The following is a 27,517-nucleotide window of genomic DNA, read 5'->3' as shown; positions in this document are numbered from 1 at the left end:
ACAAGAAGTAACATTGAACCTGAGTCATAAACAGTCATGAGAGAGGGAACTAGGGCTGACTGAGAGGAAGACGTGTGTGAGACCTACAGTCAGCACAGGTGGAATTAAGCTGATACTGGGTTCAAACATCCCAGGCACAGAGAGATCCTTTGCAGACAGACACAGTGTTGTTATTTAAATCAACACACTGTTGGTGATTCTCTCATTGAAACTTTAGAATTGGTCCTGGCACTACACATGAAGGGAAACCAACTAGCATATCGTGTAGTTTGATAAATCTGTGTAGTGGGACAGATTATCATCTTTCACAATGGAATCAGCTCGCTTCCTGCTGTGTCTCTATCTGACACAAGTCTGGGTAGGTTTTTGTTTCCTCACTTCCAGTCAGATAACACAGTTGTGGTTCAGTGCATAATATGTGTTGTATGTGTTACACCAAAATACAAATAGTGTTTTGTCTTTCGATACCATGACGCTTTACCAACAAGTCATACTTAAAGGTGCCGTTCATTGACTGACCTGCATTTTAAACAAAAGCTGAGTGAGCTGATTGGTCTGAATGTCAAGACAGCAAAACGGAGATGAGATGACTGTATTCCTAAAGGGCTTTTCTAGTCTGAGGACATGAAACACTTTACAATGAAACAATTCAGTCACCTTACAAAACTGGGTGTTAGGGTTAAAAAACAGCACAGAGGAACTTTCAGACTCTGAAAGAGAGACGTGGTTTTAGCCTATATGTCCCCAGTCGTATGCTCTAACTAACTTCCTTAAAGGTGCAAAGGGTGAGAGAGGAAACCATTTGCTGTAAAGATGAAGGAAATGTATCTTGGGCATGTTTTAGATTAATACTATAATCTACTTAATGTTGATTGATGACTTCTGTTTTATGTAAGGTGTTTATCAATGATAAGAACTGGGCTGTTATTTTATATCCCGATGTACGTAACCCATGAGAGATATTATAAGTTAATGTGTTAGTCTGGGCCAATGAGCACTACATTTATGGGTACAATTCAGGAATACGTCATTCCAAACTAACTTACAACAAGGCATTTATTTCTGAAGAGTTTACTTATTTTCATGCCATTAATAGGCAGCTAATTCTGTCAGCTCATGTGAAGCCCTATAACAGTGATATGCATCTCATATCTGCCATGGAAGGCCATGAGTATGCAGGCTTTCTTTCCAGCCAAGAGTACGCCAGCTGATTTTATTAATTAGGCTTCCTCCGTCTGGTTGACATTGTGCTCATCTGTGAAATCAGGTGGTATATTGTTACGGCAGCACAATGGTCCAGTGGTTAGCACTGTTACCTCACAGCAAGAAGGTCCTGGTTTCGAACCCCAGGCTGTCCCAGGTCCTTTCTGTGTGGAGTTCTCATGTTCTCCCCGTGTCTGCGTGGGTTTCTGTTGGGTGCACTGTTTTCCTCCCACCATCAAAAAGACATGCACGTCTTTTTGAGAGGAGGAAACCGCATGCGAGAGGAGGAAACCGCATGCGTCAAAAAGTTGCATATCTTTTTGATGCATTGTGATCACACATTGCCTGTGTCCCTGACCAAGGCAACGGAAAGAAGAACTGGAGTTGGTTCCCGTACGCTGTAGCTGCCCACTGCTCCTATATAATAGGATGGGTTAAATGCAGAGAACACATTCATTGTAAGAATACAATGTCAAATGAAGTGGCTTTCAAACTGGAATGAAACACTGCACACACAGGCAAGAATGGGCAAAAACACATAATATATTTTGATAGAAAATGCAAAATACTCCAAATGCAAGAAGTTATATGAACTACAAAATCAGGGTTCCCACACTTCCTGGAAGCTTGGAATTTCTTGAAATTTCTAGACTAGTCAAGAAAGACATCTGGGAAATAATCAAATTGATCAAATGTCCTGGAAATATAATTGAAGTCATGGAAAATTGTAAAGTCATGTTTATAAAATCATCACAGAAAGTTGAATCAGTTCGTCTAAGTACAATGTTTATTGAGAGAAATGTTTCATCTAAGTGACCTCTTCAGTCTCAACTGACTCCAGGTACCCCCACCCTTATAAACATTACAGTGGCATAACAACTGAAACCAACAACCATTTTCATATGCAAATTACCATGACCATTACCTAGAGCTACAATGGCCATGTGTACTATTCACAGAGGATTTGGGAATGTTTGCAATCACAGCATTGTAAGATGGTGACAGATGTACTCTTAGCCCCCCCCCCCCCCCGGTTCAGGGATGGTTGTTTCCTCTTCACATAGATGGCCTCTTTGGCTCCCCATTCATATCAGTGTTCCTCCCTATCACGGATGTGCACATCCTCATCCTTGAAAGTGTGGCCACTGGCCTGTAGATGGTGAAGACTGCGGAGTCCTGGCTTGACGTGTTGGCTCTTTTGTGTTGTGCCATCCTCTTGGCCAGTGTCTGTTTAGTTCCCTGTCACAGCAATCCTCCTGGCACTTAACAGTGTACACTATATTGCTCTGTTTGCACTGAGGGACCTGATCCTTGGGCTGGACCAACTTCTGGCGCAGCGTGATTTGGGGTTTGAAAGCAACTGAGATGCGGTGTTTGGAAAACACGCATCTCAACAGTTCCGAAACTCTCACCATATGCAGAATCCCCACTGGTTTACACTTAGGCAGCTGTTGTCCTTCTCTCTTTGATCGGCTGGTGCACTGTTTGGGCATCTTCCTGGCTTTGACAAACACCCAGTTAGGATAACCACACTTAACCAGGGCCTGTTTAACGTGGTTCTCCCCTTCCCAGGCCGCTGTGTCGGTGGGGACGTTGTCAGCTTGGTGGTACAGCATCCTGATGACTCCAAGTTTGTGCTCCAGTGGATGATGAGAGTCAAACCTTAAGTACTGATCAATATAGTTTGGTTTAGTGAGCCTCAGCCTGTTTTTGTTTTGTTTTTTATACCTGCACACAAATGCATATAGATGCCCTTTCTGTCACCTGCTTTCACTGACTGACCTTGTGTTGTATACATGCCGAGGGGTTTTCCTACCCGTCTTGTAGTGTTTCCAGACATCATCACGTTATCTGCTATATTGCTGTGGAGGCAGAAAAACATGTCTTAAGCCATTGCACTTGGACGACTTTCTTGCTTATTTGTGTGTGTTTACGCTCTGATGTCCTACGGCACTAAAGCCCTCCACAGACATTAGTACATCTCAAGAACACCAGTCATGTAGTCTGTCATTACCAATCAACTTGACATAACAGTAGCTTTCTGTGGGTTAAGGTTATCCTGACACCTGCCTGTGTGAGTAATTTATGCAGTATCACTTCCCTCTTGAAAGCTGGTGAGAGGCATGGGCGCAAGTCCATGAATACTTGGCATCCAGCGCTTTACCTGTGCCCCCGTCCATAGGGTTGGTGGTTGTGTCAGGAAGGGCATCCGATGTAAAATTTTGCCAAATCATCATGCGAAGTGACAAGACCATACCGGATTGGTTGAGACGCCATCCTGGATCAGTCGAGGGCCTGGTTAACAACAATTGCCATTACTGCCATTATTGAGCATACATAAAGACATTTATAAAATCTTTTTTTTTTTTACTCACTAAATGGCATATTTTTAGTGTAATTTTTAGCCAAGATTGCATATTTTGAGCCAGATTTCTGTCTGTTGGGATGTCACATTAGTATTTGAAGTTGGGCAGTAAGTTCAGGGACTAACTGGAAGTTACACAGTCCATTTAAAGCAAGGCAAGTTTCTTTGTATAGCACTTTATCATCGCAGAGGTCATTCAAAGTGCTTTACAGGCAAAAATAAGGAAAAGAAGTATTGTAAAAGCATAAAATTAAGATAAAAGTACAAACAAATTTTTATAAAAGTACAGATAAGTTTAAAAAGGAGTTGGTAAAATAAATAAAAGTGCCATAATTAGAAGTAACAACAATCGGATCAGAATATATAAAAATAGCAAAATATATAAAACACACAGAGATACACACACACACTAAGAACTTAGCCGTAGGCTGTTTTAAAAAGTACGTTTTTTTTTTTAAACTTTATTTTCTGATTTTCAAGTTTTTGGGAACAGGTATACAAGATACACGAACAAAAAAAAATGTAGAAATCCCCCCTCCCCCCCAAGGCTCAAGAAGAAAAAAAAGGACTATGCAGGGACTTCTTATTCCAATTCCACATAACTATGTTTTTGAAGACAATATAATGGTGTACACATATATCTGTGTAAATATCGTTACAACCAGGTAAAAAAGTACATCCAATAAAAGGGGAAACCTTCAATCAAGTCTATGAAAGGACTCCAGGTCAAAGCAAAGTTTTTGCAGGTTAACACATTTTATATCGGCGCTTTTCTAAAGGTAGAAAGGACAGCACCTCCTTTAACCACTGAAAAAGTGGTGGAGCTTTATTCGACCTCCAGTTAAAAACAATGAGTCTTTGAGCTAGCAATGAAGCAAATGCTAGAGCACTTGCCTTCAAAGTTGTGACCTTACAGTTAGGGGGTGCTATGCCAAAGATGGCTGTGTGAAAATCAGGGGTTATGCTCTGTTTTACAGATTTGCGTGAATACATTAAATATATGCCCCCAGTAACTGCTGAGAGAGGGGCATGCCCACTACATGTATCCCACCGAGGCTGGACTATGGCTGCACCTCGGACAGCCAGGGTCTGTGGTGGGAAAGATTCTGGCAAGCTTGTCCCCCGAGTAATGAAGATGGTGAAGTGCCTTAAATTGAATTAACCCATATCGTATACTCAATGAGGAAGTGTGTATACGAGTTAAGCTGTCCCGCCATGCCTCTTCAGAAAGCTCTACACCCAAATCTCTCACTGAAAAAAAAGCAAAGTTTTTAACCTGCTTTTAAATGCCAAGTATTTGGATAACAGGTGTAATGTGTTCATACTTTTTTGTTCTGGTGAGAACATGTGCTGCCACATTTTGAATTAACTGTAGTTGGCACACAACTGATTTTGGGAGGCCAGTGAATAGTCTATTACAGTAGTCTAGTCTACTTGTTATAAATGCATCTCTCACAGTCTGATTTTGTTAGAAAGCCCCGTAGTTTTGAAATGTTTTTAAGATGGTAGAAGGCTGATTTTGTGAGATGGTTGATGTGGCTCTTAAAATTCAAATCACTGGCGTCCGCGGTGGCGTAGCGGTCTAAGCATCGGCTTGGTGTCGATGCAGTTGCCCACTGGGGACTGGGGTTCGCGCCCCGGTCTCGTCAGATCCGACTATGGCCGGACTCGATGAAGCAGCAATCATTGGCAACGCTGTCTTCGGGAGGGGGCGGAGTCGGCTTGTGTTCGTCATGTGAATGCGTCTCTGTGTGTGTCGGAAAAACAGTGGTTCGGCTTGGATTCGCCTTGTCACGAAAGTGGGGAGGCGCTTTCCTTCGAGACTGCCGGCCGGAGAGATGCAGTTGGCGAACGCATGCAATACGAGGGTGGGTGTTTGAATTAAAATAGGGATCAATTGGCCACTAAATTGGGAGAAAAAAGGGAAAAATCAGAAATAAATTTCTAAAAAAAAAAAATTCAAATCACTGTCTATGATTACACCCAGATTTCTACCTTCACTTTTGCACTCCAGAGACAGAGAGCTGAGATGAGCTGCAATTCTCTGTCTTGGAGTCTTTGCACCAAAAACAAGTATTTCTTGTCTTTGTCCAGTTGTAAAAAGTTCTGCAACATCCATAGATTAATATCGTCAATACACTGAGTTAGGGAATGTATGGGATCTAGGTCATCAGAAGACAGAGATATGTACAGTTGTAAATCATCTGCATAATTATGGTAATTCACTGTGTGTTTCTGTATAACATGTGCAAGTGGGAACATGTAGAGATTGAACATCAATGGTCAAAGAATCGAACCTTGGGGTACCCCACACATTATACCCACTTTTTCCAAGGAAAAGTATCCAATAGACACAAAGAACTGCCTGTCCTGTAGGTATGTTCTAAACCAGTTGAGAACCGGGTCAAAGAGGCCGACCCATTTTTCTAATCTTTCTAGCAAAATGTCATGATCAACAGTGTCGAAGACGGCACTGAGATCCAGGAGCACAAGAGCAGATAATTTTTTAGAATCTGTGTTCATATGCAGATCGTTCACAACTTTGATAATAATAATGATAATAAATCAAACTTATATAGTGCTCTTCTAACAGTCAAAGTTGTTTTACAATAAACGGGGTGAAACAAGACAACAGATAAACACAACACAGACTTACAGGGGTCGATGGGAAGGGGGGGGGCTATGAGAGGGAGAAGTGGCAGCCACAAAAATGAATGTTTTTGTTAAATATTTTTGTTGGAGAAAGTATGTGAGCCTCAAAGATTATCAGTTCATTTCAAGGGGTAGGTGGAGTCAGGCATTTCAATCAATTGGATGACAATCATGTGTGAGTTAGGGGCATCCGGGTAGCGTAGCAGTCTATTCTGTTGCCTACCAACATGTAGCTCACTGGTTCGAATCCCCGTGCTACCTCTGGCTTGGTTGGGCGTTCCTACAGACACAATTGGCCGTGTCAGCAGTTGGGAAGCCAGATGCGGGTATGTGTCCCAGTCGCTGCACTAACGACTCCTCTGGATGGTTGGGGCACTTGTTTGGGGGGAGGGGGAACTGGGGGGAAATAGGAAATCCTCCCACATGCTACGTCCCCCTGGCAAAACTCCTATCTGTCAGGTGAAAAGAAGCAGCTGGTGACCGTCACATGTATCGGAGGAGGCATGTGGTGGTCTGCAGCCCTTTCCAGATCAGCAGAGGGGGTGGAGCAGCTTCAGGCTGAACTGAAAGCCCCCAGAAAATGATGGAGGTTCTTTCTGCCAAAGCTGAGCAAGATCTACCGGGCCTTGCCTTTCTGGATACCTCACGCAGTGTCAACCCCATAGCACAAAAAATTGCCTTACAGTCTACAGGAGAAATGGATGGGTGGAGACTCCCGAATACAGAGAGCGGGGCCGAGTGCCATTTCCACCATTCTCCTTTTTTTGTGGACTTTGTCTGCTGCCAGGCAATGACTGGGAATGGCCCTAGCTTTGACATTACCATGTTCAGCACTGCCCTGTCTGGCTCAGTCCATGAAGCTGAGGCATCTTCCCCCTTCAATGCTGAGAGGACCCAAGGTGGGACTGAGGAGCCTGGTGGGCAATGCCCCATGTGTGGGAGGCCTCACCCTCTCCGGGGATGTAGCGGTTTCAGAGAGAGATCTCTTGAAGATCGAGGAGCCTTCCTTGGGAAGGGTGGGATCTGTTGCAAATGTTGTGCATTGGTGTCGCATCTTGCTGGACACTGCAAGGCAGGTGTCAAATGCTCAGAATGTGGGAGTGAAGGTCACAACACAGCCTTACATCTTGGACCTCCACCCTGGATCACAAAGAGCACAGACCCTGCCATAGAGCATGGGTACCCCTGCTGATGTTTCGGCCTGTGGACCATGGTCTGTGGTGGAGGCCTTGGTGACGGGTCTTGGTCTGGGATCTGACTTGTTGGGGTCTTCCGGTCGGGTTGTCCAGATGGAGCAGTGGAGCTGTGCGCGATCCTTGACAACCAGGGTGGCAGGTCACTGGCTTGCCCAGGGCTTTTTGAATTTTTTGGGGTGGAGGGCCCCAGCTCGTCTTGCTCCCTGGGGACATGTGCAGGAGTGGTGGAGACAGCTGGAGGATGAGCAGGTGGAGACTGTCAAGCCCTGTTCTCCAAGGGCTAAGTGAATGGATGTTAGCTATAGATACCAGGCAGGGAGTGTTCTGTCCCCGTCAGGACATTATTTTCTTTCAGTTTGGTTTATCTGTTCCTGCTGGCAGTTCCTTGTATAACATCAGTTTATGCATTTAAGCATGTGACCTTTGTATCATGTGACTCAGTCAGGAAGTTGATTGTGACCAGAACAGCCTCATGGTTTTTGTCTCCATTTGCCTTTTTCAAATCCGCTTCAATCGTTTACCTTCCATGCCTTTGGTAGCATTCTTGTGTCACTACCTTGTCCTGCATGCACGTAACCCTTGGCAATCTGACAAGCAGCTAAACGCCTTTTTCTGTCAATAAACTGACGCAAGACAATCCCAGTCTCCAGTGATCGATGAGAGAAGGTGTTTAAGTGCTTGTCACATGTCGCGGTTTCAGAGAGAGATCTCTTGAAGATCGAGGAGCCTTCCTTGGGAAGGGTGGGATCTGTTGCAAATGTTGTGCATTGGCGTCGCATCTTGCTGGACACTGCAAGGCAGGTGTCAAATGTTCAGAATGTGGGAGTGAAGGTCACAACACAGCCTTACATCTTGGACCTCCACCCTGGATCACAAAGAGCACAGACCCTGCCATAGAGCATGTTGGGGAGGAGGGGTACCCCTGCTGATGTTTCGGCCCTGTGGACCATGGTCTGTGGTGGAGGCCTTGGTGACGGGTCTTGGTCCGGGATCTGTCTTGTTGGGGTCTTCCGGTCGAGTCATCCAGATGGAGCGGTGGGGCTGTGCGCGATCCTTGAGAACCAGGGTGACAGGTCAATGGCTCCCCCAGGGCTTTTTGAATTTTTTGGGGTGGAGGGCCCCAGCTCGTCTTGCTCCCTGGGGACATGTGCAGGAGTGGTGGAGACTGCTGGACAATGAGCAGGTGGAGACTCTCAAGCCCTGTTCTCCAAGCGCTAAGTGAATGGATGTTATCTATAGATACCATGCAGGGAGTGTCTGTCCCCAGCAGGACATTATTTTCTTTCAGTTTGGTTTATCTGCCCCTGCTGGCAGTTCCTTGTATAACATCAGTTTATGCATTTAAGCATGTGACCTTTGTATCATGTGACTCAGTCAGGAAGTTGATTGTGACCAGAACAGCCTCATGGTTTTTGACTCCATTTGCCTTTTAAAAATCCCCTTCAATCGTCTACCTTCCATACCTTTGGTAGCATTCTTGTGTCACTACGTTGTCCTGCATGCACGTAATCCTGGGCAGTCTGACAAGCAGCTAAACACCTTTTTCTGTCAATAAACCGACGCAAGACAATCCCAGTCTCCAGTGATAGACGAGAGAAGATGTTTAGCTGCTTGTCACATTGTACAGGGTTACGTGCATGCAGGACAAGATAATGCTTATAAGTCAATAGTATCATAACAATTAAAGTACCATTTAGATATTAAGCCCACAGCACATATTTTCTTCGCATTAACATAACATACATATAGCTAACAACATTGCAAATCACCAATATCACTGAATCAGTGGGAGCCCTGGGCTTGTTTCCCTGCAGCAAGATGGTCCAGTCGAGGAGTGATGGGAGACAGCAACACCCGAAGGGTGTTTCGTATGTCCAGTCTATTCCCCAATTTTGTTTTCGTTGCATTCATTTCAGAAAACCCCGCTTCACAGAGATATGATGTTGGAAATGGAAGCAAAGTTTTCAGTGCTTTCGTGGCTATCTCAGGATATTCAGCCTTGGCTTTGATCCAGAATGTCAGCGGAGATGTTACGTCAAACATACTTCTCAGCCCAGCGTCATTTGCAAGCTCGAGGAGTTGATCTTCCCGCGCTGACATGGACATTTCACCGGGGACATTCACAAATGGGTCACAGATCCATTCCTTAACATTTCTTGGGTCATCTGCGGTTGGAAAGTAATGCTCAAATTCTGTTGACAGCGAAGCCAGGTGATGGCGCACCAGCTGGGAGAAGGACAGTGCAGCCTCAGTCTCCCCCAAAATCCCAGCTAATGTTTGGAACATGTCAAATATGCCCCTGTCCACTCGCTGTCCCCACAGTTCCAGTTTGGCTTTGAAGACAGACACTTTATCTGCCAACTTGAAGACAGCTGTCATTCTCCCCTGAAGTGACAAATTGAGTTCATTGAGGAGGCTGAATATGTCACACAGATAAGTGAGTTTTGTTATCCACTCCTTGTCACTGAAGTGTGCCGCCAGTGGTGACTTTTTTTTTCGGGAAGAAATCTCTGTAACGGCTCTCTTAACTCAAAAACTCTGGCCAGGGATCTCCCCCTTGAGAACCACCTGACTTCAATGTGTAACAGAAGGCGTCTGTGCGCTGCATCCATTTTCTCGCAAAGCTGCTCAAACAGATGTGAGTTAAGGGCGTGTGCTTTGATGTGATTGATCATTTTAATAACGTCACTCAATACGCTGTTCAGATCAGTTCACGGCACATGTCCTTGGCAGCCGGCAGAATCAATTTTTTGTCGATAGTGAAAGGCTTCTTAGCCTTAGCAATACGACTAAGTACGACGCTCTCAGAGCAGCAGCATTTGTAGAGTTGGTGGCTCTCAGCACTTGTTTCTGTCCCGCTTGCTCGCATTGTTTTCACCCAAAGAACTCCACAGGTTTGTCTTTAAGTGCAGGGTGCGTGGATTCAAGGTGCCGAAGCAGTTTTGAGGGCTTCATTGCCTCATTAGACAGCTTGTCTCCACATATCACAGACAGAGGGCTCGGAGCATGCGAGTCACCGGTCGCAGTAAAGCTGTATTTTAAGTACAACTCGTCGTATTTCCTATTGAAGGAAGCTTTCTTTTTCCCCCTCTTTTTTTTTTTGTTTTTTGTTGCTGTCTTGGCCTCTGCTGTTTCTGTGTTATCATCATCATCATTAGACCCTTTATCTCCCCTACCTCTTCCAAAGAAACTCTCAAGCGACGTTTGTTTTTTACTGGTACAGATGGTAGCTAACTAGCTGTTAGTAGTGAGTTGACTGAGTACGTCTCTGAGTTATGAAGTTAGTTAGTCTGCTGAATCCCACGTGAATGAGTGATAAAATTACATAATTGTACACACTTCACCGCCCGGGAATCGAATCCGGGTCGCCCATACCGCGGGCAACTGCACTAACCAGTCAACTAAAGGGTCCGACCCTTGTGTTAGCTTTATTCAAAAGTAAAGGTGTGAATTACACCAGATGTGTGTGTGTGTGTGTGTGTGTGTGTGTGTGTGTGTGTGTGTGTCAGGAAGGCAGACGGTGTCGGTTAGTCACAAATTTTTAATTTTAACTGCTGTAACAGTGACCAGAAAAAGCAGAGATGGCTACAGCAATGGGTTATGTTGACATTTCCTCAAATTTCCTGAAATGTTTTGGGCCTTTACTGTCATAGACGTCATGTCACAGAGAGGGGAACTGAGCATTTAGCGTTTGGTTTTCTGTTTTATTTTTCCCAATGTTGTAATTCTGTCGCTTCTAATTTAGGTTCTCTCAGAAATGACAACAGAAAACGGACCTTCAGTGACGGCCAATACAGACGCAACCACAATGATGGCTATACCTATGTCAACTGCTGTGAGACGTGAGTGTGACCCTCTTGTCATATTTCACTGGAAAATAACATGGCTTCAGCTCCTTCCTATAGAGTTAAGGCTTAGATAGGAGTACAGTGCTGAATGCTTGCTTGTACCTCATTCTTATCTGAAATTTTTATTTTACTGATGAAGAGGGTGAAGCATGAAATTTCCTTTTTGTAATTCATAAGAACTCTGTGTCTAGCTCAGCTCCCGGTTATATAGAGCAAGTGAAAGTGCTAATCCAAACTGAGACCATTATATTACTCTGGAATGGGACTAAATAAATAACATCCCAACATACAGAATACAGTATGCTTGAGATGGAAAACTATCAAACGGGACTTCATTGAATCTGGTGCACAGAACTCAGTTCAATTGAACTGGTAACTGCAGCATCTATTTGGCAATTATGAAGCTCAGAGATGTCCTCCTCCCTCTTTTTTCCATATTGGGCTGCTACACAGAAGATATGAAATATACTCTGTGATCTTCATGAAAAAGTCCTATCGGACACAACCATTCAAATGGACAAAAGCATTGATGATGTCGATATTCATTGATTAGTCTAATACACAGCAACTATAAGAAGTGGTTGGTACAGTTAGTCTTTGTGGGGCGTTCTGGTAAACTATCAACTTTCAGTTGATTCCTGGCATCAGATCACAGAAGGAGTCCTGTACACACGAGCAGTTCATAGTTTGTGAATGAGCAGAAGGATGGTTTTGACTTGACATTGATAACCCAGAACCATCATGTTGTGAGGACACATTGTTTAACCCCTTAGCCACCTCGGTGCCTTCTTGGTAATGTTAAGAGCAATTGGTTGGAAGGGAACAACATTTTACTCCCATGTGAGGAAGAGAGTAAGACATGAAGGAAAATTCTGTTTGGAAATCCATTTCATTTCATTGCAAACACTGTCATTACTGATTGTACACAATAACAACTGTATCTCCTCGTCCTCTGATGATGATGATGATGATGATGATGAACTTTGTCTCTGTCTCAGCTCCTGATAATGTACAGAACTGGAATAAATCAGAGTATAATGAGACCAGTATTACTCTGGGATGGGAGAAAGTGAATAACATCACAACATACAGGATACAGTACGAGAACGGGGGAAGTATCATCAGACAGGGCATCAATGCATCTGATGCAGAGAACTCAGTTCAGTATGTGGTCTCAAATCTCACTGCCGGCACCAAATATCAATTCACCATCTTTACTATGTTTCATGGTGTCAGCAGCACTGGAAACACCTTTACAGCTGCCACAGGTAGGTGACCATTACATAGACACTATGAATGACCTTGTACAGATTATAAACTAAAGATCTTCTCCTGTATGATTTTAAACGGAAGATTTTATCTTGTGTAGTTTATTGATTAGAGATTTTATCTTTCGAAGTTTATATACTAGGGAATTTGTATTGTAAATTTTACGAACTAGAGATTTTATCTCGGCAAATATTTTATAAATTATCGATTGGCCAACCATAGATTTGCCATTGACTTCCATAAAAGTATTTCATAGTTACTTTAATCAAAATAGTTTTTTATCATTTTAAATATTATTTAACAGGTTCTACTGGTTGGTGAGCAGTCAATATGAAACGGAAGTTGTTTTTTTTTTGCAAACAACTTGCAGTATTTGAATGTGACTATATTGTAAAGCCTCTCAGTTGTACAACCTGTCTGTACTTGTACTTATCATAATTGGGTCTGTTCTCAGTTCATTTTACATCTCCCACTGTATCATGGATTCATATTAACTGACTTCTTTTTACATCACAGCTCCCCAAGATGCAGGAGGCTTCAAAGCGGTTGCTCAAAATGTGAGCAGTATCACTCTGCAATGGCAAAAAGTAAAGAACATGCTCAACTATAGCCTTGAATATAATGAAAAAAAGATAAACGTCAGTGCATCAGAGGGAGATGGACCAGTTAATCACACAGCGACAGACCTTATGACGACCACTAAATATGAGTTCACCCTCTTCACTTTGTTTGAGGATGCCAGCAGCAGTGGAGTGAAAGTCACTGCGGTCACTGGTGAGACGGCTGTATTACTCTCACAGTTATGACAGACAGTGAAAACTCAATAAAAAATGTGATTTTAATGTTGTACAAAGAGGAACAGTAACTTCATGAGCAATGAAAGTAAGAAACCTGCTGTGTAATAGATGATTGGTTTCATGAATGAAGGGCACTTGGTGAGAGGAGTTTTCATATGGGCCGAACATAATTTATTCCCAATCACAACCATCCAGCTGACACTAGGTTGGACAGAGAGTCCTTGGTTTCCTTTTCAGGGTGAACAACAGCCTACAGCTTTTCACCACAGTGTATGACAGTGGTTCAAAACCACGTATTACCAATCTGTACTATAAATGGCATAAACTCGATGAGAGCAGTCAAACAGAGAAAACCACTTGTCTGCTTCCAATAGCACTGATGGTACAGAGTTGGACCAGGTTTCTCCTGATATCATTATTGGTCTGTCGAAATCTAAATTTTAATTTGGCTTTGACTTTAGAAATACACAAGAAGTGGTTGGTACAGTTAGTCTTTGTGGGGCGTTCTAGTTAACTATCAACTTTCAGTTGATTCCTAGCATCAGATCACAGAAGGAGTCCTGTACACATGAGCAGTTCATAGATTGTCAGTGAGCAGAAGGATGGTTTTGACTTGACATTGATAACCCAGAACCATCATTCTGTGAGGACACATTGTTAACCCCTTAACCACCTTAGTGCCTTCTCGGTAATGTTAAGAGCAATTGGTTGGAGGGGAATAACATTTTACTCTCATGTGAGGTACAGAGTAAGACATGAATGAATATTCTGTTTGGAAATCTTTTTCATTTCATTGCAAACACTGTCATCTGCACAATGAAAACTGTCCCTCCTCCTCCTGTGGTGATGATGATGATGTTTGTGAATTTACTTTGTCTCTGTCTCATCTCCTGTATACGTACAATATACAGTACAGTTTAATACAAAATTGTTGGATTTATTTGACAGCGTTAAGCGTTCATTTGAATGACAGCCCACGGAAAGAAACTTTTTATATCTGGTTGTTTTGGGGTATAGTGCTCTGTAGCGCCTACCAGAGGGGAGGAGTTGGAACAGGCCATGACTAGGATGTAATGGGGCTGCAGTGATATTGCCTGCCCGTTTCCTGAGTCTGGAGGTGTATAAGTTCAGAGAAGACAAAATTGAGGGATAAAAACTATTATCCCTACTGTAAAAGCAGAGTGCACTAAATCATGTCTCGATGCAGTCATGCTCAAGTCAGTGCCAAGATTGCCGTGACTTGTACGTTGGGGAAACCAAACGGACTCTGGCGAAGTGGATGGCACAGCACAGAAGAGCTACTTCGTTGGGCCAGGACTCCGTGGTCTATATCCATGTACAGGCCAGTGGCCACTCTTTCAAGGATGAGGATATGCACGTCCTTGATAGGGAGGAACGTTGGTTTGAACAGGGAGTCAAAGAGGTCATCTATGTGAAGAGGGAATTACCATCCCTGAACCAAGGAGGGGGGCTAAGAGTACATCTGTCACCATCTTACAACATTGTGATTACAGTACAGTTTAATACAAAATGGTTGGATTTATTGACAGTGTTAAGCATTAATTTGAATGACAACCCGTGGAAAGAAAGTTTTTATATCTGGTTGTTTTGGGGTACAGCCTCTGTAGTGCCTGCCAGAGGGGAGGAGTTGGAACAGGTTGTGACCTGGGTGTGATGGGTCTGCAGTGATGTTGCCTGTCTTTTTCGTGAGTCTGGAGGTGTATATGTCCTGAATGGAGGGCAGGTTGGCACCAGTGATTTTCTTTGCAGATCCAACTGTCCGTTGTAGTCTGTCCCTGTCCTATTTGGTGGCCGATCCAAACCAGACAGCGATGGATATTCAGAGGACAGACTGGATTATCGCAGTGTAGAACTGAATCCGCAGTTCCTTGAGGCAGGTTGAATTTCTTGAGCTGGCGGAGAAAGTACATTCTCTGCTGGGCCTTTTTGATGATTGTGTCTGTGTTGAATGCCCACCTTAGGTCCTGGTAGGTTTTCACCGCAGACACCATACTGTTGAGTATGGTAGTGGTGGTGGTGGGGGGGCACTCCTCCTGAAGTCCTGTTTTGAGCGTGTTCAGCTCCAGGTTGTTATGGCCATACCAGAGGGCCAGCTGATCAACCTCCCGTCTACATGCAGACTTTTCACCATCCCAGATAAGGCCAATGATGATTGTATCGTCTGCAAACTTCAGGAGTTTAACTGACGGGTCACCTAAGGTGCAGTCATTTGTGTAGAGGGAGAATAGTAGAGAGGAGAACATACATCCTCGGGGGGCACGAGTGCTGATTGTTCAGTTGCTGGATGTGATTATCCCCAGTCTCACCAGCTGGCTCCTGTCTGTCTGAGAGTTTTGAATCCACTGGTAGATGTGGGCTGGTACAGTGAGCCTGGTGAGTTTGGAGTGGAGGATATCAGGGATGATGGTGTTTAACGCTGTCCTGAAGTCCATAAACAAGCTCCTTGCGTGTGTCCCTGGGGAGCCGAGGTGTTGGAAGATGTACTGCAATCCCATGTTGAGTGTATCATCCACTGACCTGTTTGATCGGTAGGCAAATTGCAGGGGGTCGAGCAGGGGGCCTGTGATTTCCTTCAGGTGGGCCAGCAGTCGAAGGATTTCATGACCACAGATGTAAGGGCAATGGGCTTGTAGTCATTTAATCTTGTGATACGGGGTTTCTTGGGGACCGGAATGACAGTGGAGCTCTTGAAGCAGGAGGGGACTTCACACAGATCAGTGTGAAAATGAAGGTCAGCTGGTCAACAGGCTTTCAGACAGGAGGGTGACACGCCATCCGGGCCCGGTGCTTTCCTGGTCTTCTGTCTCTGGAAGAGCTGGCACTCGCCCTCAACACATTTCACATGTTGCGCACTTTATTTCACATGTTATGACAGGTGCATTAGTGCCAATGGGTTGGCGCAGGCCAGACATTTGGCTGTCGCAGGCCAAGTCTGGCCCACAAGCCATTTATTGGGGTTCAGGGGTCTAGATCAAAATATTCCAGTAATACTGCTGAACATAGCTGGTGGTGATATTTTTACATTTCTTTGCTTTTTCCTGTTGAGTTAAAAAGTGGATGAGTCCGGAATACCACATTAGTGCATCAAAATGACAAAACACTTTAAAGGCTGATAGCCATGCCATCCACAGAGTAATGAATTAACAGTAACAGGCCAATGGCAGTCATTTTTCAGGGTATGTAGGAACACATCTCTGAGCCAAATCCAAATTGTCATCTCACTTTCAGTAAAAAGTCGATGTAAATGTAACGTTTTTACCCATTTGCACACAGTTTTCAGGAATCCCATCCTTGAAGCAGAAATACTTCAAGTAAATAAAAGGAAAATCTACCAGATAAGAATGATCAGTGAAGCGATGTCCGAGTAGCGTAGCAGTCTATTACATTGCCTATCAACACGGGGATCGGCGGTTCCAATCCCCGTGTTACCTCCGGCTCAGTTGGGTGCCGTATCTACAGGTGGGAAGCTAGATGTGGGTATGTGTCCTGGTTGCTGCACTAGCGCCTCCTCTGGTCAGTCGGGGCACCTGTTTGGGGTGGGGGGTGGGGTGCTGGAGAGAAAAGCGTGATCCTCCCACGTGCTACTTCCCCCTGGCGAAACTCCTCACTGTCAGGTGAAAAGATGCGGGTGGCGATGCCACCTTTATTGGGGGACATGTGATAGTCTGCAGCCCTCCCCAGATCGGTAGAGGGGGTGGAGTAGTGACCGGAATGGCTCAGAAGAGTGGGGTAATTGGTCGGGTACATTGCAGAGAAAAAAGGGGGGAGAAAAATCCAAAAAAAATGTTTATTTAACAGGTGTTAGTGGTTGGTAGACAGTGGATATGAAACAGATGTTGATCTTTGGCAAACAACTTGCTGTATTTGAGTGTGACTATATTGTAAATCCTCAGTTGTACAACCTCTTTGTACTTGTACTTATCATAATTGGTTCTGTTCTCAGTTCATTTTAAATTTCCCTCTGTATCATGGATTCATATTAACTGACTTCTTTTTACATCACAGCTCCCCAAGATGCAGGAGGCTTCAAAGCGGTTGCTCAAAATGTGAGCAGTATCACTCTGCAATGGCAAAAAGTAAAGAACATGCTCAACTATAGACTTGAATATAATGAAAAAAAGATAAACGTCAGTGCATCAGAGGGAGATGGACCAGTTAATCACACAGTGACAGACCTTATGACGACCACTAAATATGAGTTCACCCTCTTCACTTTGTTTGAGGATGCCAGCAGCAGTGGAGTGAAAATCATTGCAGTCACTGGTAAGACAGCTGCATTCTTCTCACAGTTATGACACAGTGTCAGCCCAATAAATAAAGTGATTTTAATGTTGTACAAAGAGGAACAGTAACTTCATGAGCAGCGAAAGTAAGAAACCTGCTGTGTAATAAATAATTGGTTTCATGAATGAAGGGCACTTGGTGAGAGGAGTTTTCATATGGGCCAAACATAATTTATTCCCAATCACAACCATCCAGTTGACACAATAAGTTGGACAGAGAGTCCTTGGTTTTCTTTTCAGGGTGAAAAACAGCCTATTGCTTTTCACCACGGTGTATGACAGTGATTCAAAACCACGTACTACCCATATGTACTACTTATAAATACTGTCATAAGATAAGTAAATTGTTAGGATATTTAGAGCAACAGTCAGGTATTTTCATGTGGCTGTGTTCCCTTAAAAGATAAATGGCAGAAACTCGAGAACAGTCAAACAGAGAAAAACAATTTTTTTCTGCTTCCAATAGCACTGTTGGTGCAGAGTTGGAACAGGTTTCTCCTGATATCATTATTGGTATGTCTTGTTGATATGAAATCTCAATTTTAATTTGGGCTTTGACTTTAGAAATACACAAGAAGTGGTTGGTACAGTTAGTCTTTGTGGGGCGTTCTGGTAAACTATCAACTTTCAGTTGATTCCTGGCAGCAGATCACAGAAGGAGTCCTGTACACATGAGCAGTTCATAGTTTGTCAATGAGCAGAAGGATGGTTTTGACTTGACATTGATAACCCAGAACCATCATGCTGTGAGGACACATTGTTAACCCCTTATCCACCTTGGTGCCTTCTTGGTAATGTTAAGAGCAATTGGTTGGAAGGGAATAGCATTTTACTCCCATGTGAGAGTAAGTATTTTGTTTGGAAATCCATTTCATTGCAAACACTGTCTGCACAATAACAACTGTGTCTCCTCCTCGTGTGATGATGATGATGATGATGATGATGATGATGATGAACTTTGTCTCTGTCTCAGCTCCTGATAATGTACAGAACTGGAATAAATCAGAGTACAATGAGACCAGTATTACTCTGGGATGGGAGAAAGTGAATAACATCACAACATACAGGATACAGTACGAGAACACGGGAAGTATCATCAGACAGGACATCAATGCATCTGATGCAGAGAACTCAGTTCAGTATGTGGTCTCAGATCTCTCCGCCGGCACCAAATATCAATTCACCATCTTTAGTGTGTTTCATGGTGTCAGCAGCACTGGAAACACCTTTACAGCTGCCACAGGTAGGTGACCATTACATAGACACTATGAATGACCTTGTATAGGTTATAAACTTAAGATCTTCTCCTGTAGTCCATGGGCCAGACGATATTTCGGTACACTCAAGGTGGCAAAACTTACTTATAATTTTTGAAAGGATCCATGTCTGTAGATGATATTTTGGTATGATAACCATTCCTGAGTGGCAGCTGTATCACAGTTATCAGCTCATGAAGTTAACCACCCGCTAAACTAAATTGCATTTTAGACGCTGGTGCATATCCTGGTTTAGCCTCATGGTCAGGACATTTTTCAATGTTCTATAATATTGTCTTTGGTATCATTTTAAAGGGGACCTTCTTAGCTTTCATTCAAGCCTTGTTTTGGATATTTCTCACAAATATAGAGGTCACTTGAGCTCTTCAACCCGTCAATAACACACATCTTTCTGCAATTTTCGCCTAAACTATATACTTTCTTTTAGCCCTGTGGCATCTAGGAATATCAGGGACACAAAACACAAAAACTGGAATACTCACAGGACTGTAAAGATTCAGAAAATGTATAATATACCCATACTATTTCATTGTGTGAGGTGATTGTGAGCCTTAAATGAGAACTAGACCAAACTCAGTTAGGTCACAAACTGGTCTCTATACATTTGTTTAAATACACAATCAAAATACATGATAAAAAGGAATACCATAGTGAGGTAATGAACTATTTTAATATTTTAAACAACATTGACATTTACATATACTTAGTCAATGATACATGTAATCCCATATCATTAGTGGGTATATGTAACGGTAATGGGTAGGGTAATGGGTATATGTGAATATGGTTACATTATTGTTATCAAGCTCTGGGTAACCAAGTCCAGAATCAACATCATGTGCATCAATAGACTACTACCACAGTAATACCATCAGAATCATCACACTGTCATTCATCAAACTGCTCGTTTCTCTCATCATCTGACTCCCCAAGTTCAAAGTCCAGTTCTGGACCATCCTGCTGTTTTTGGTTACTGCAGGTCTGTAACCTGCACATGTCTGTGCATGGAAGTCCATTTGACAGGCACATGCAGCTTGGCATTTTGCATGAATGCACACACTTGCATGTTAGCATTTCCAAGACCACATCTAGTGCAGGTGGGGAGCGCATCCAGTAAATGGCCAGCTTGCCTTCATCGTCTGTCCATCCATACTCAGTAGGGCTTGGCACCACAGGGTTAGCCTGCAGACAGCACTTCCATATTGCTGCCTGATAGTTGGCTCGTTGAACATGCATAAAGAGACAGTCTCTACATGGTGGCAGCTGGCTGGACTCAACCTCTCCCCTTTTGGTGCAGAAGAGCTGGTAACGCAGTTTGTTCACCTCAGCAGTGCTGCTATTAGCAACATACATCCGACAGGCGAACTGCTCAATTTTCTGGAACAGCTCATCACTCACATTCCATGTCTGTCCCAGTTGACTAAAAGTCTCTTGGCAGGAAGTGTGCTTTCTCACTATCTTCAGGGCATTCAGCTTCCCTCGACCAGCGAATGCACTGACAGTGTCGCAGCCTGTGAAGGCATGTAAGCCAATTAGGCTGTCACAGATGCTGTCTCCAAGTGAACTTGCCAGTTTGGTGATGTCGACAAACCGTGTGCGGTTCTGAGTCCCACACTTCTGGTAGATGGGACAGGTGATGTCCTTCTGGAAGCCAAGACAAAGCACCATGACATCAGTGTCCTCAGCTGTGATGATAACTGACTTTGAGCCCGCATTTGCTGCATGCAATGCATGCAGGAGCAGACGGGTGTCAGCTTCTTCATGTGTGGAGTGCAGTTCTGCTGCTTCCTCACACCCATCTTCTGTCAACTTGTAGCAGGTTTCCTCACAGGTCATGTACAACACCTTGCCATGCAGCATAGCTCTGTATCGTGGGAGTTTCCACTCTTCCACCAGAAACTTGATGAGACTGGTCTTGTTGGAGGAACTGCACAGAAATTTTCTCCACTGCTGGACGTGGTGTCCCCTGCAAGATTCTTGTACTGGAGAGTGATGTCTCCACCCCGGTTCAGTCGTTCAGCATCTTTGATCGAAGTCTGGTGATAGACATCAAAAACAACATCAATCCTCCCACTCTGTGCTCCCTCATGGAGGATCTGGGTCAAGGCTGACTCTGCCACCTGTGCAAAGGTTTTGTTGTTGCCATTCATTTTTTGGACCAGGCTCATCCCATCAATGATGGAAGTAGATGGGATTGGGATGTCTTCTGCAGGAAATACATTCTTTTCAAGCTCTCTGGCAAGTGCAGCCTTGTTTGTTTTTCGTCAGCATTTGCCAGTGCCCATGGTAGTGGGCCCAATGGGTAGGCAAGGACATCCTTCAGATTCACCTTCCTGCTTTCAGCCACCAGGATCATGTGACTGAAAAGGTTTCTATCTGCCTTCAGAACCACATCCTGTGCTTTCTTTCCATGAGCTTGTTTTGTGCTGACATTGGAGAATGTTTTCAGACTTTGCTTGGTCATCTTGTCGTGGAATTTCACAGGTGGTGGGTCTGCATCTAACCTTGTTTGCTGGAATGCTTGGTAGGCCTCTTCTCCTTTCTCAAGAGCTCTCAAGAGATCTATGGTCACATCAGGTGGAGCCATGTTGCCAGTGGAGAGGCTAACCAAATCAATCTCATCAGGGGACATAGGATTGAGCCAGTTATTCTCCATAAGGTCCATGAGAGACTGGACATCTGCTTCATCTCTCTTGATCCTTGGACTCTGTAGATCTGGATGAGACCATTTGCACCTGCCTTGACCTGTCAGGTCTCTCAGCTGTCTGAGGTACATGCTTCTATACTCAGCTGTGAGATAATATTTGGTCACAGCTCCTGGCTTCAAGCTGAATCCCTTTGTCCCTCCAGCTGTTTGGGTGTCTTTGTTCACCGTTTCTTCTATAGCTTGGTCAACAGGGATTCGGCCAAAGGGATTGGTGGAGCCCAGTTGGACTGAGAAGCCTCCTTCCATGAATTCTGTGTACACATCTGGGTGTGTGATGGGCAGCTCAGACATCTGGGCGTAGTAGTAGGGGAGGTAGCGTGCATAATTCATCCTGTCATAAGCAAAGCACCATGGGATCATTGCTCGAATGCTAGCCAAGTGTAGCATCCAGTCTCCCTCTCTGGATGCTCGGATGAGCCCCAACAAGATTTCAACCATGTCCAAATAAGACATCCAGAAGTTCGAGAGGCTGCCGTTTCCACCTCTAAGGAACTCACGGTAGACTTCAAATAGATCCATGATGCGTGTACAAGAGCTGTTCTCGAGGACCTCCTTCAAAGCATGTTGTGAGACTTCTTTCCCAAGGCTGTCAATGGTCTTCAGTGTCTCATTCAGGTGAACCATGTCATTCCTGTGAGTTTCTTCCAACCAGGACAGGAAACCATTCAAGGTCAGTCGCATGAGAGCCTCATACAGGAGCTTGTGTAGTCGCACTGCCCTGTTGTACTTGCGGCCATCCATAACACCAGCAATTGAGCCTTCTGCAATCATGCCAGACTCAATGCAGAGGTCTTTGAGTCCAGCATCTTGGAAATGCTTTCCTATTATTGCCAGCAGTGTGCAGATGGTGTGGAATACCCCAAGCCTAATGATGATATCATGGAACTTGTCATGGTGTTTCCATGTGATCTCGACAGCCTTCGCATACAGGGCTTGGTCAAAGACACAGACAATCTTCCTCAGGCCTAAGCACTGCATGATGCTCAGTGACTGGTTAAGCACCTCGTTGACAGTAGACATTTGTGTCGCTGGAGCATTGATGGTAGGCAGATAGCCTATATTGTCGGGGATGACCGTCATCTCTCCTCGAGTCAGGATGTTGAAGCCTGTCCAGCTGCTGACTGACTGTTCTTCTTGTTGTGACATGCGTGCTAGGACCCAAAGAAGGTTTTTCTCTCTGGCAAGCTTAGTATTGGCTGCAGTATCGGCATCTTGACTTTTTGCTTTGTGGTGGCCCTACCCGTTGTCCAGCATTGTAAGTTGGTAACATTGGTGGGGGTCCATCAATGCTTCTCTTCTTTGTTTTGGGAACAGTGGGCATGGGTTGGACAGGAAGTGGGTTGACTGGCTTTGCTTGCACAGCAATCCCATTGACTCTGTGAGATGTTCCCTCACCACTGACAGTTTCTTCAAGACGGTCGATATTGTCCCAGGCTAAAGTTGTGAATATGCCAGGATGGATGTTAGCTGGAAGGGCAATGCCACTCCCTGATGATGAGAGTTTCTGGAGACACAGGGCAGTGTTGATCTCTTCCATCTGTGAATAGGACACACTGTGACCAAGTCGGTTGAGGATGTTTATCAACTCTACATTTCCTGTCAACGATTTGACACTGAATGGCAGAACAATGTGCTTGGAAGGCTTGGTATTTCCACATGTCACTGCATATACTATGTCATGGCCAAATGACTGCAGAAGGCACTGCACTCTCTGGGATGCATGATCAGGATCATTTGAGCCTGTGAGTAGAGAGTACAGGAAGATAATGAGCGACTCTGGAATGGTAGGACATTCTGCTTCTGGTTTGACTTCAGGTGGCCAGGTTTGAGGAACATCTTGACTTTTAATGTCTGCTCTCAATTTGATGGCTGCTTTGGCTATAACATCTTGTGCACTGACACTTTTCAGGGTCTGCAGCTCCCTTTTGAGAGACTGATTTTCTTTGGCAAGTTCCCTCATGGACAAGTTATCGGGATAGAGGAGGAATTTTCCTTTCTCATCAGGGAATATCTGCAAGGCTCCAGCAAACTCACTCTCCAGGTTTCGCCTTATGTGCTTCTTGGTTGATTCCTTGACTTGGGCAATGCCTTGGGAGTTCATTGAAGCTACCAGTCTAGAAGAGAGATCAGTCATTGTCATCACTTGAGGATTGCCAAAAAGCTCCATCCTGATGAAGAGGAACAGCTCATTGTATGCCTTATTCACAGCAGCTTCATACTGGGCTGCAGCATCATCATCTTCATTGCTGGCAACCTCTCCTTTGGAAACCTCTTCTTTGGTGTAAAGTCTATAGCATGACCTGTGGTAGTGCCCTTCAGCTGCTACAAGGTCTCTACTCACAATGGCAAGGATTCTGCTGTCCCTTTTCTTTGTGGCTGCACTCCTGATCTTTGCATCAGCTCGCAGTTCTCGACACTGCACCAGTACTTCTCTCGTATTCTGTCTCTTGGAATATTTGCTGTTTTTCTGACAAAATATGCACTCTGCATCATAAGTCCTAGATGTACTTGGAGCATGTCGAGCTACTCTCTTAGATTGTTTCTCTTCAGCAGAGACACAACTTTTCTTTTCTTTTGCAAGGAGGCCATCAAGAATTTGCTTCATAGTGAAGATACTGCGACACTTTCTGTGGTAGTAGATTGCTGGAATCTGTCCCTCAGGAATGTCTTTTGCCAGTTTCAAAACTGGTGCATGATTTCGTATCTGAGCTGCCCTGAGCAGAGGTCTCCATGAGTCGACACTTTGTAGTGAAACCAGCTTATCTGTATCATCAGAACAGTGGATAATGCACTCCACCCGTGGGCGCTTTGGTATTGGGTAAAAACTTGCTTGTTCACCAGTGGCCATATTCAGTCAGTTTTCACCTGCCACATACAAACAAATACATGTAACTTAGGTGTATGAACACTACTAAAACAAAGTTTACTTTGCTTCACCAGCGTCATATTACCATTATTTATCTTACATAGCCACAAATAGATACATTACCTAATTGCTATGCAACAGCTGTATTTTGTCCACATGAGGCCGCTAAAATCAACACAAGATGAAAGTTCCGCGTAGCCACTTTAACTAATCATATTAACATATACATTAAAAGAACATGCTAACATTATGGGAAATTAGCTTACAATCTTCTCCAGAGTGAGACAAGAAGATAGATACCAGTTTCCTCTATATGTGTTTAGTAGAAAGCTATCTGGCTGCACGTTAGCCTAGCTTAGCACAATGAATGGAAGTACACAGTACTGGTTATCCTTGGTTGTTGGCCAACTAAGAACTGCCCCAGAGTTTAAGCAAGGCTAATCAGTACCAGGGGTGTTGAAATGCTATATTTGTAAAAATCTGGGCAAATACACAATCGTGAGAGGCACAGAAACAGGTTTCCTGAAAGAAAAATGAAATCGCTGCTCATTTGGAAAGGTTATCATGTATTATTTTACTTCTGTTAGTGTACCAAATAAAATGGCACCAGTGAAGTTGTGTCACCTTGGGTGATATCGATATCTGGTCTGACCCATGGACTAACTGGCTTTGGTCTAGTTAGTTTCTTAGTAATAATGCCCTTCTAATTTAAGGTTCACAATCACCTCACACAATGAAATAGTATGGGTATATTATACATTTCCTGAATCTTTACAGTCCTGTGAGTATTCCAGTTTTTGTGTTTTGTGTCCCTGATATTCCTAGATGCCACAGGGCTAAAAGAAAGTATATAGTTTAGGCGAAAATTGCAGAAAGATGTGTGTTATTGACGGGTTGAAGAGCTCAAGTGACCTCTATATTTGTGAGAAATATCCACAACAGGGCTTGAATGAAAGCTAAGAAGGTCCCCTTTAAAATGATACCAAAGACAATATTATAGAACATTGAAAAATGTCCTGACCATGAGGCTAAACCAGGATATGCACCAGCGTCTAAAATGCAATTTACTTTAGGGGGTGGTTAACTTCATGAGCTGATAACTGTGATACAGCTGCCACTCAGGAATGGTTATCATACCAAAATATCATCTACAGACATGGATCCTTTCAAAAATTATAAGTAAGTTTTGCCACCTTGAGTGTACCGAAATAGGAAATTTTGGGCTCTGGCCCATGGACTACTGTATGGTTTTAAACTGGAGATTTTATCTTGTACGGTTTATTATTAGATGTTTGATCTTGTAAGGATTATCAACTAGAGGTTTTATTTCAGTAAATAGTTTAGAAATGATGGCTCAGTCAGCTATATAGAGTTGCCATTGATTTCCATCAACAATATGTTGGTGAGTTACCGTCATCCATCCATCCATTATCCAAACTGCTTATCCTACCACAAGGGTCGCGAGGATGCTGGAATTAAAAAAAAATTTTTTTTTTTAATTTAAGATGTTATTTAACGGGCCTCCAGGTAGCGTGGCTGTCCATTCCGTTGCCTACCAACACTGGGGTTGTTGGTTCGAATTTTTGTGTTACCTCCGGCTTGGTTGGGCATCCCTACAGACACAGTTGGCGGTGTCTGAGGGTGGGAAGCCAGATGTGGGTATGTGTCCTGGTTGCTGCAATAGCGCCTCCTCTGGTTAGTCGGGGCACCCGTTTTGTGGGGGGAGGGGGAACTGGAGGGAATAGCGTGATCCTCCCACATGCTACGTCCCCATGGCGGAACTCCTCACTGTCAGGTGAAAAGAAGCGGCTGGTGGCTCCACATGTATCGAAGGATATGTGGTAGTCTGCAGCCCTCCGCAGATCAGCAGAGGGGCTGGAGCAGAGATCGGGATGGCTAGGAAGAGTGGGGTAATTGGTCGGGTACAGTTGCAGACAAAAGGGGGGAAAAAATCCAGAAATTTTTTTTTAACAGGTGTTAGTGGTTGGTAGACAGTGGATATGAAACTGATGTTGATCTTTGGCAAACAACTTGCTGTATTTGAATGTGATCATATTGTAAAGCCTCTCAGTTGTACAACCTGTCTGTACTTGTACTTATCATAATTGGTTCTGTTCTCAGTTCATTTTACATCTCCCTCTGTATCATGGATTCATATTAACTGACTTCTTTTTACATCACAGCTCCCCCAGATGCAGGAGGCTTCAAAGCGGTTGCTCAAAATGTGAGCAGTATCACTCTGCAATGGCAAAACGTAAAGAACATGCTCAACTATAGACTTGAATATAATGAAAAAAAGATAAACATCAGTGCATCAGAGGGAGATGGACCAGTTAATCACACAGTGACAGACCTTATAAATGCCAATAAATATGAGTTCACCCTCTTCACTTTGTTTGAGGATGCCAGCAGCAGTGGAGTGAAAGTCACCGCAGTCACTGGTAAGATGGCTGCATTGTTCTCACAGTTATGACAGACAGTGAAAGCTCAATAAATAATGTGATTTTAATGTTGTACAAAGAGGAACAGTAATTTCATGAGCAGCGAAAGTAAGAAAGCTGCTGTGTAATAAATAATTGGTTTCATGAATGAAGGGCACTTGGTGAGAGGAGTTTTCATATGGGCCAAACATAATTTATTCCCAATCACAACCATCCAGTTGACACAATAAATTGGACAGAGAGCCCTTGGTTTCCTTTTCAGGGTGAAAAACAGCCTACTGCTTTTCACCACAGTGTATGACAGTGGTTCAAAACCACGTACCACCCATATCTACGACTTCTACATACTTATAAATAATGTCATAAGATAAGTAAATGGTTAGGATATTTAGAGCAACAATCAAGTATTTTCATGTGGCTGTGTTCCCTTAAAAGATAAATGGCAGAGGCTCGATGAGAGCAGTCAAACAGAGAAAAGCACTTTTTGTCTGTTTCCAATCGCACTGTTGGTGCAGAGTTGCCATTGGTTTCCATCAACGATATTGTAACGTGCATGGATAAGTAGACACGTTGGCCGCTGGCCGACGGGTCT

The 27,517-nt window shown here is 43.8% G+C and overlaps 1 protein-coding gene across 1 annotated transcript in view; it reads left to right on the top strand.

Annotated features, from left to right (window-relative positions):
- The window catches only part of LOC130127810 (receptor-type tyrosine-protein phosphatase H-like), a 73,203-nt gene that overhangs the window by 20,019 nt on the left and 25,667 nt on the right, over window positions 1-27,517 (top strand). The window contains exons 2-7 of the mRNA XM_056297532.1: window positions 11,162-11,258; window positions 12,263-12,532; window positions 13,050-13,307; window positions 17,357-17,614; window positions 18,608-18,877; window positions 26,668-26,925. Coding sequence (XP_056153507.1) covers window positions 11,162-11,258; window positions 12,263-12,532; window positions 13,050-13,307; window positions 17,357-17,614; window positions 18,608-18,877; window positions 26,668-26,925 — 1,411 coding nt within the window. The remainder of the gene's footprint in view (window positions 1-11,161; window positions 11,259-12,262; window positions 12,533-13,049; window positions 13,308-17,356; window positions 17,615-18,607; window positions 18,878-26,667; window positions 26,926-27,517) is intronic.

This window comes from Lampris incognitus, chromosome 17, assembly GCF_029633865.1.
Source record: "Lampris incognitus isolate fLamInc1 chromosome 17, fLamInc1.hap2, whole genome shotgun sequence".
Lineage (NCBI taxonomy): Eukaryota > Metazoa > Chordata > Actinopteri > Lampriformes > Lampridae > Lampris > Lampris incognitus.
Note: the sequence above shows the minus strand (reverse complement) of the source record. Positions and strands in the feature narration are given on the sequence as shown.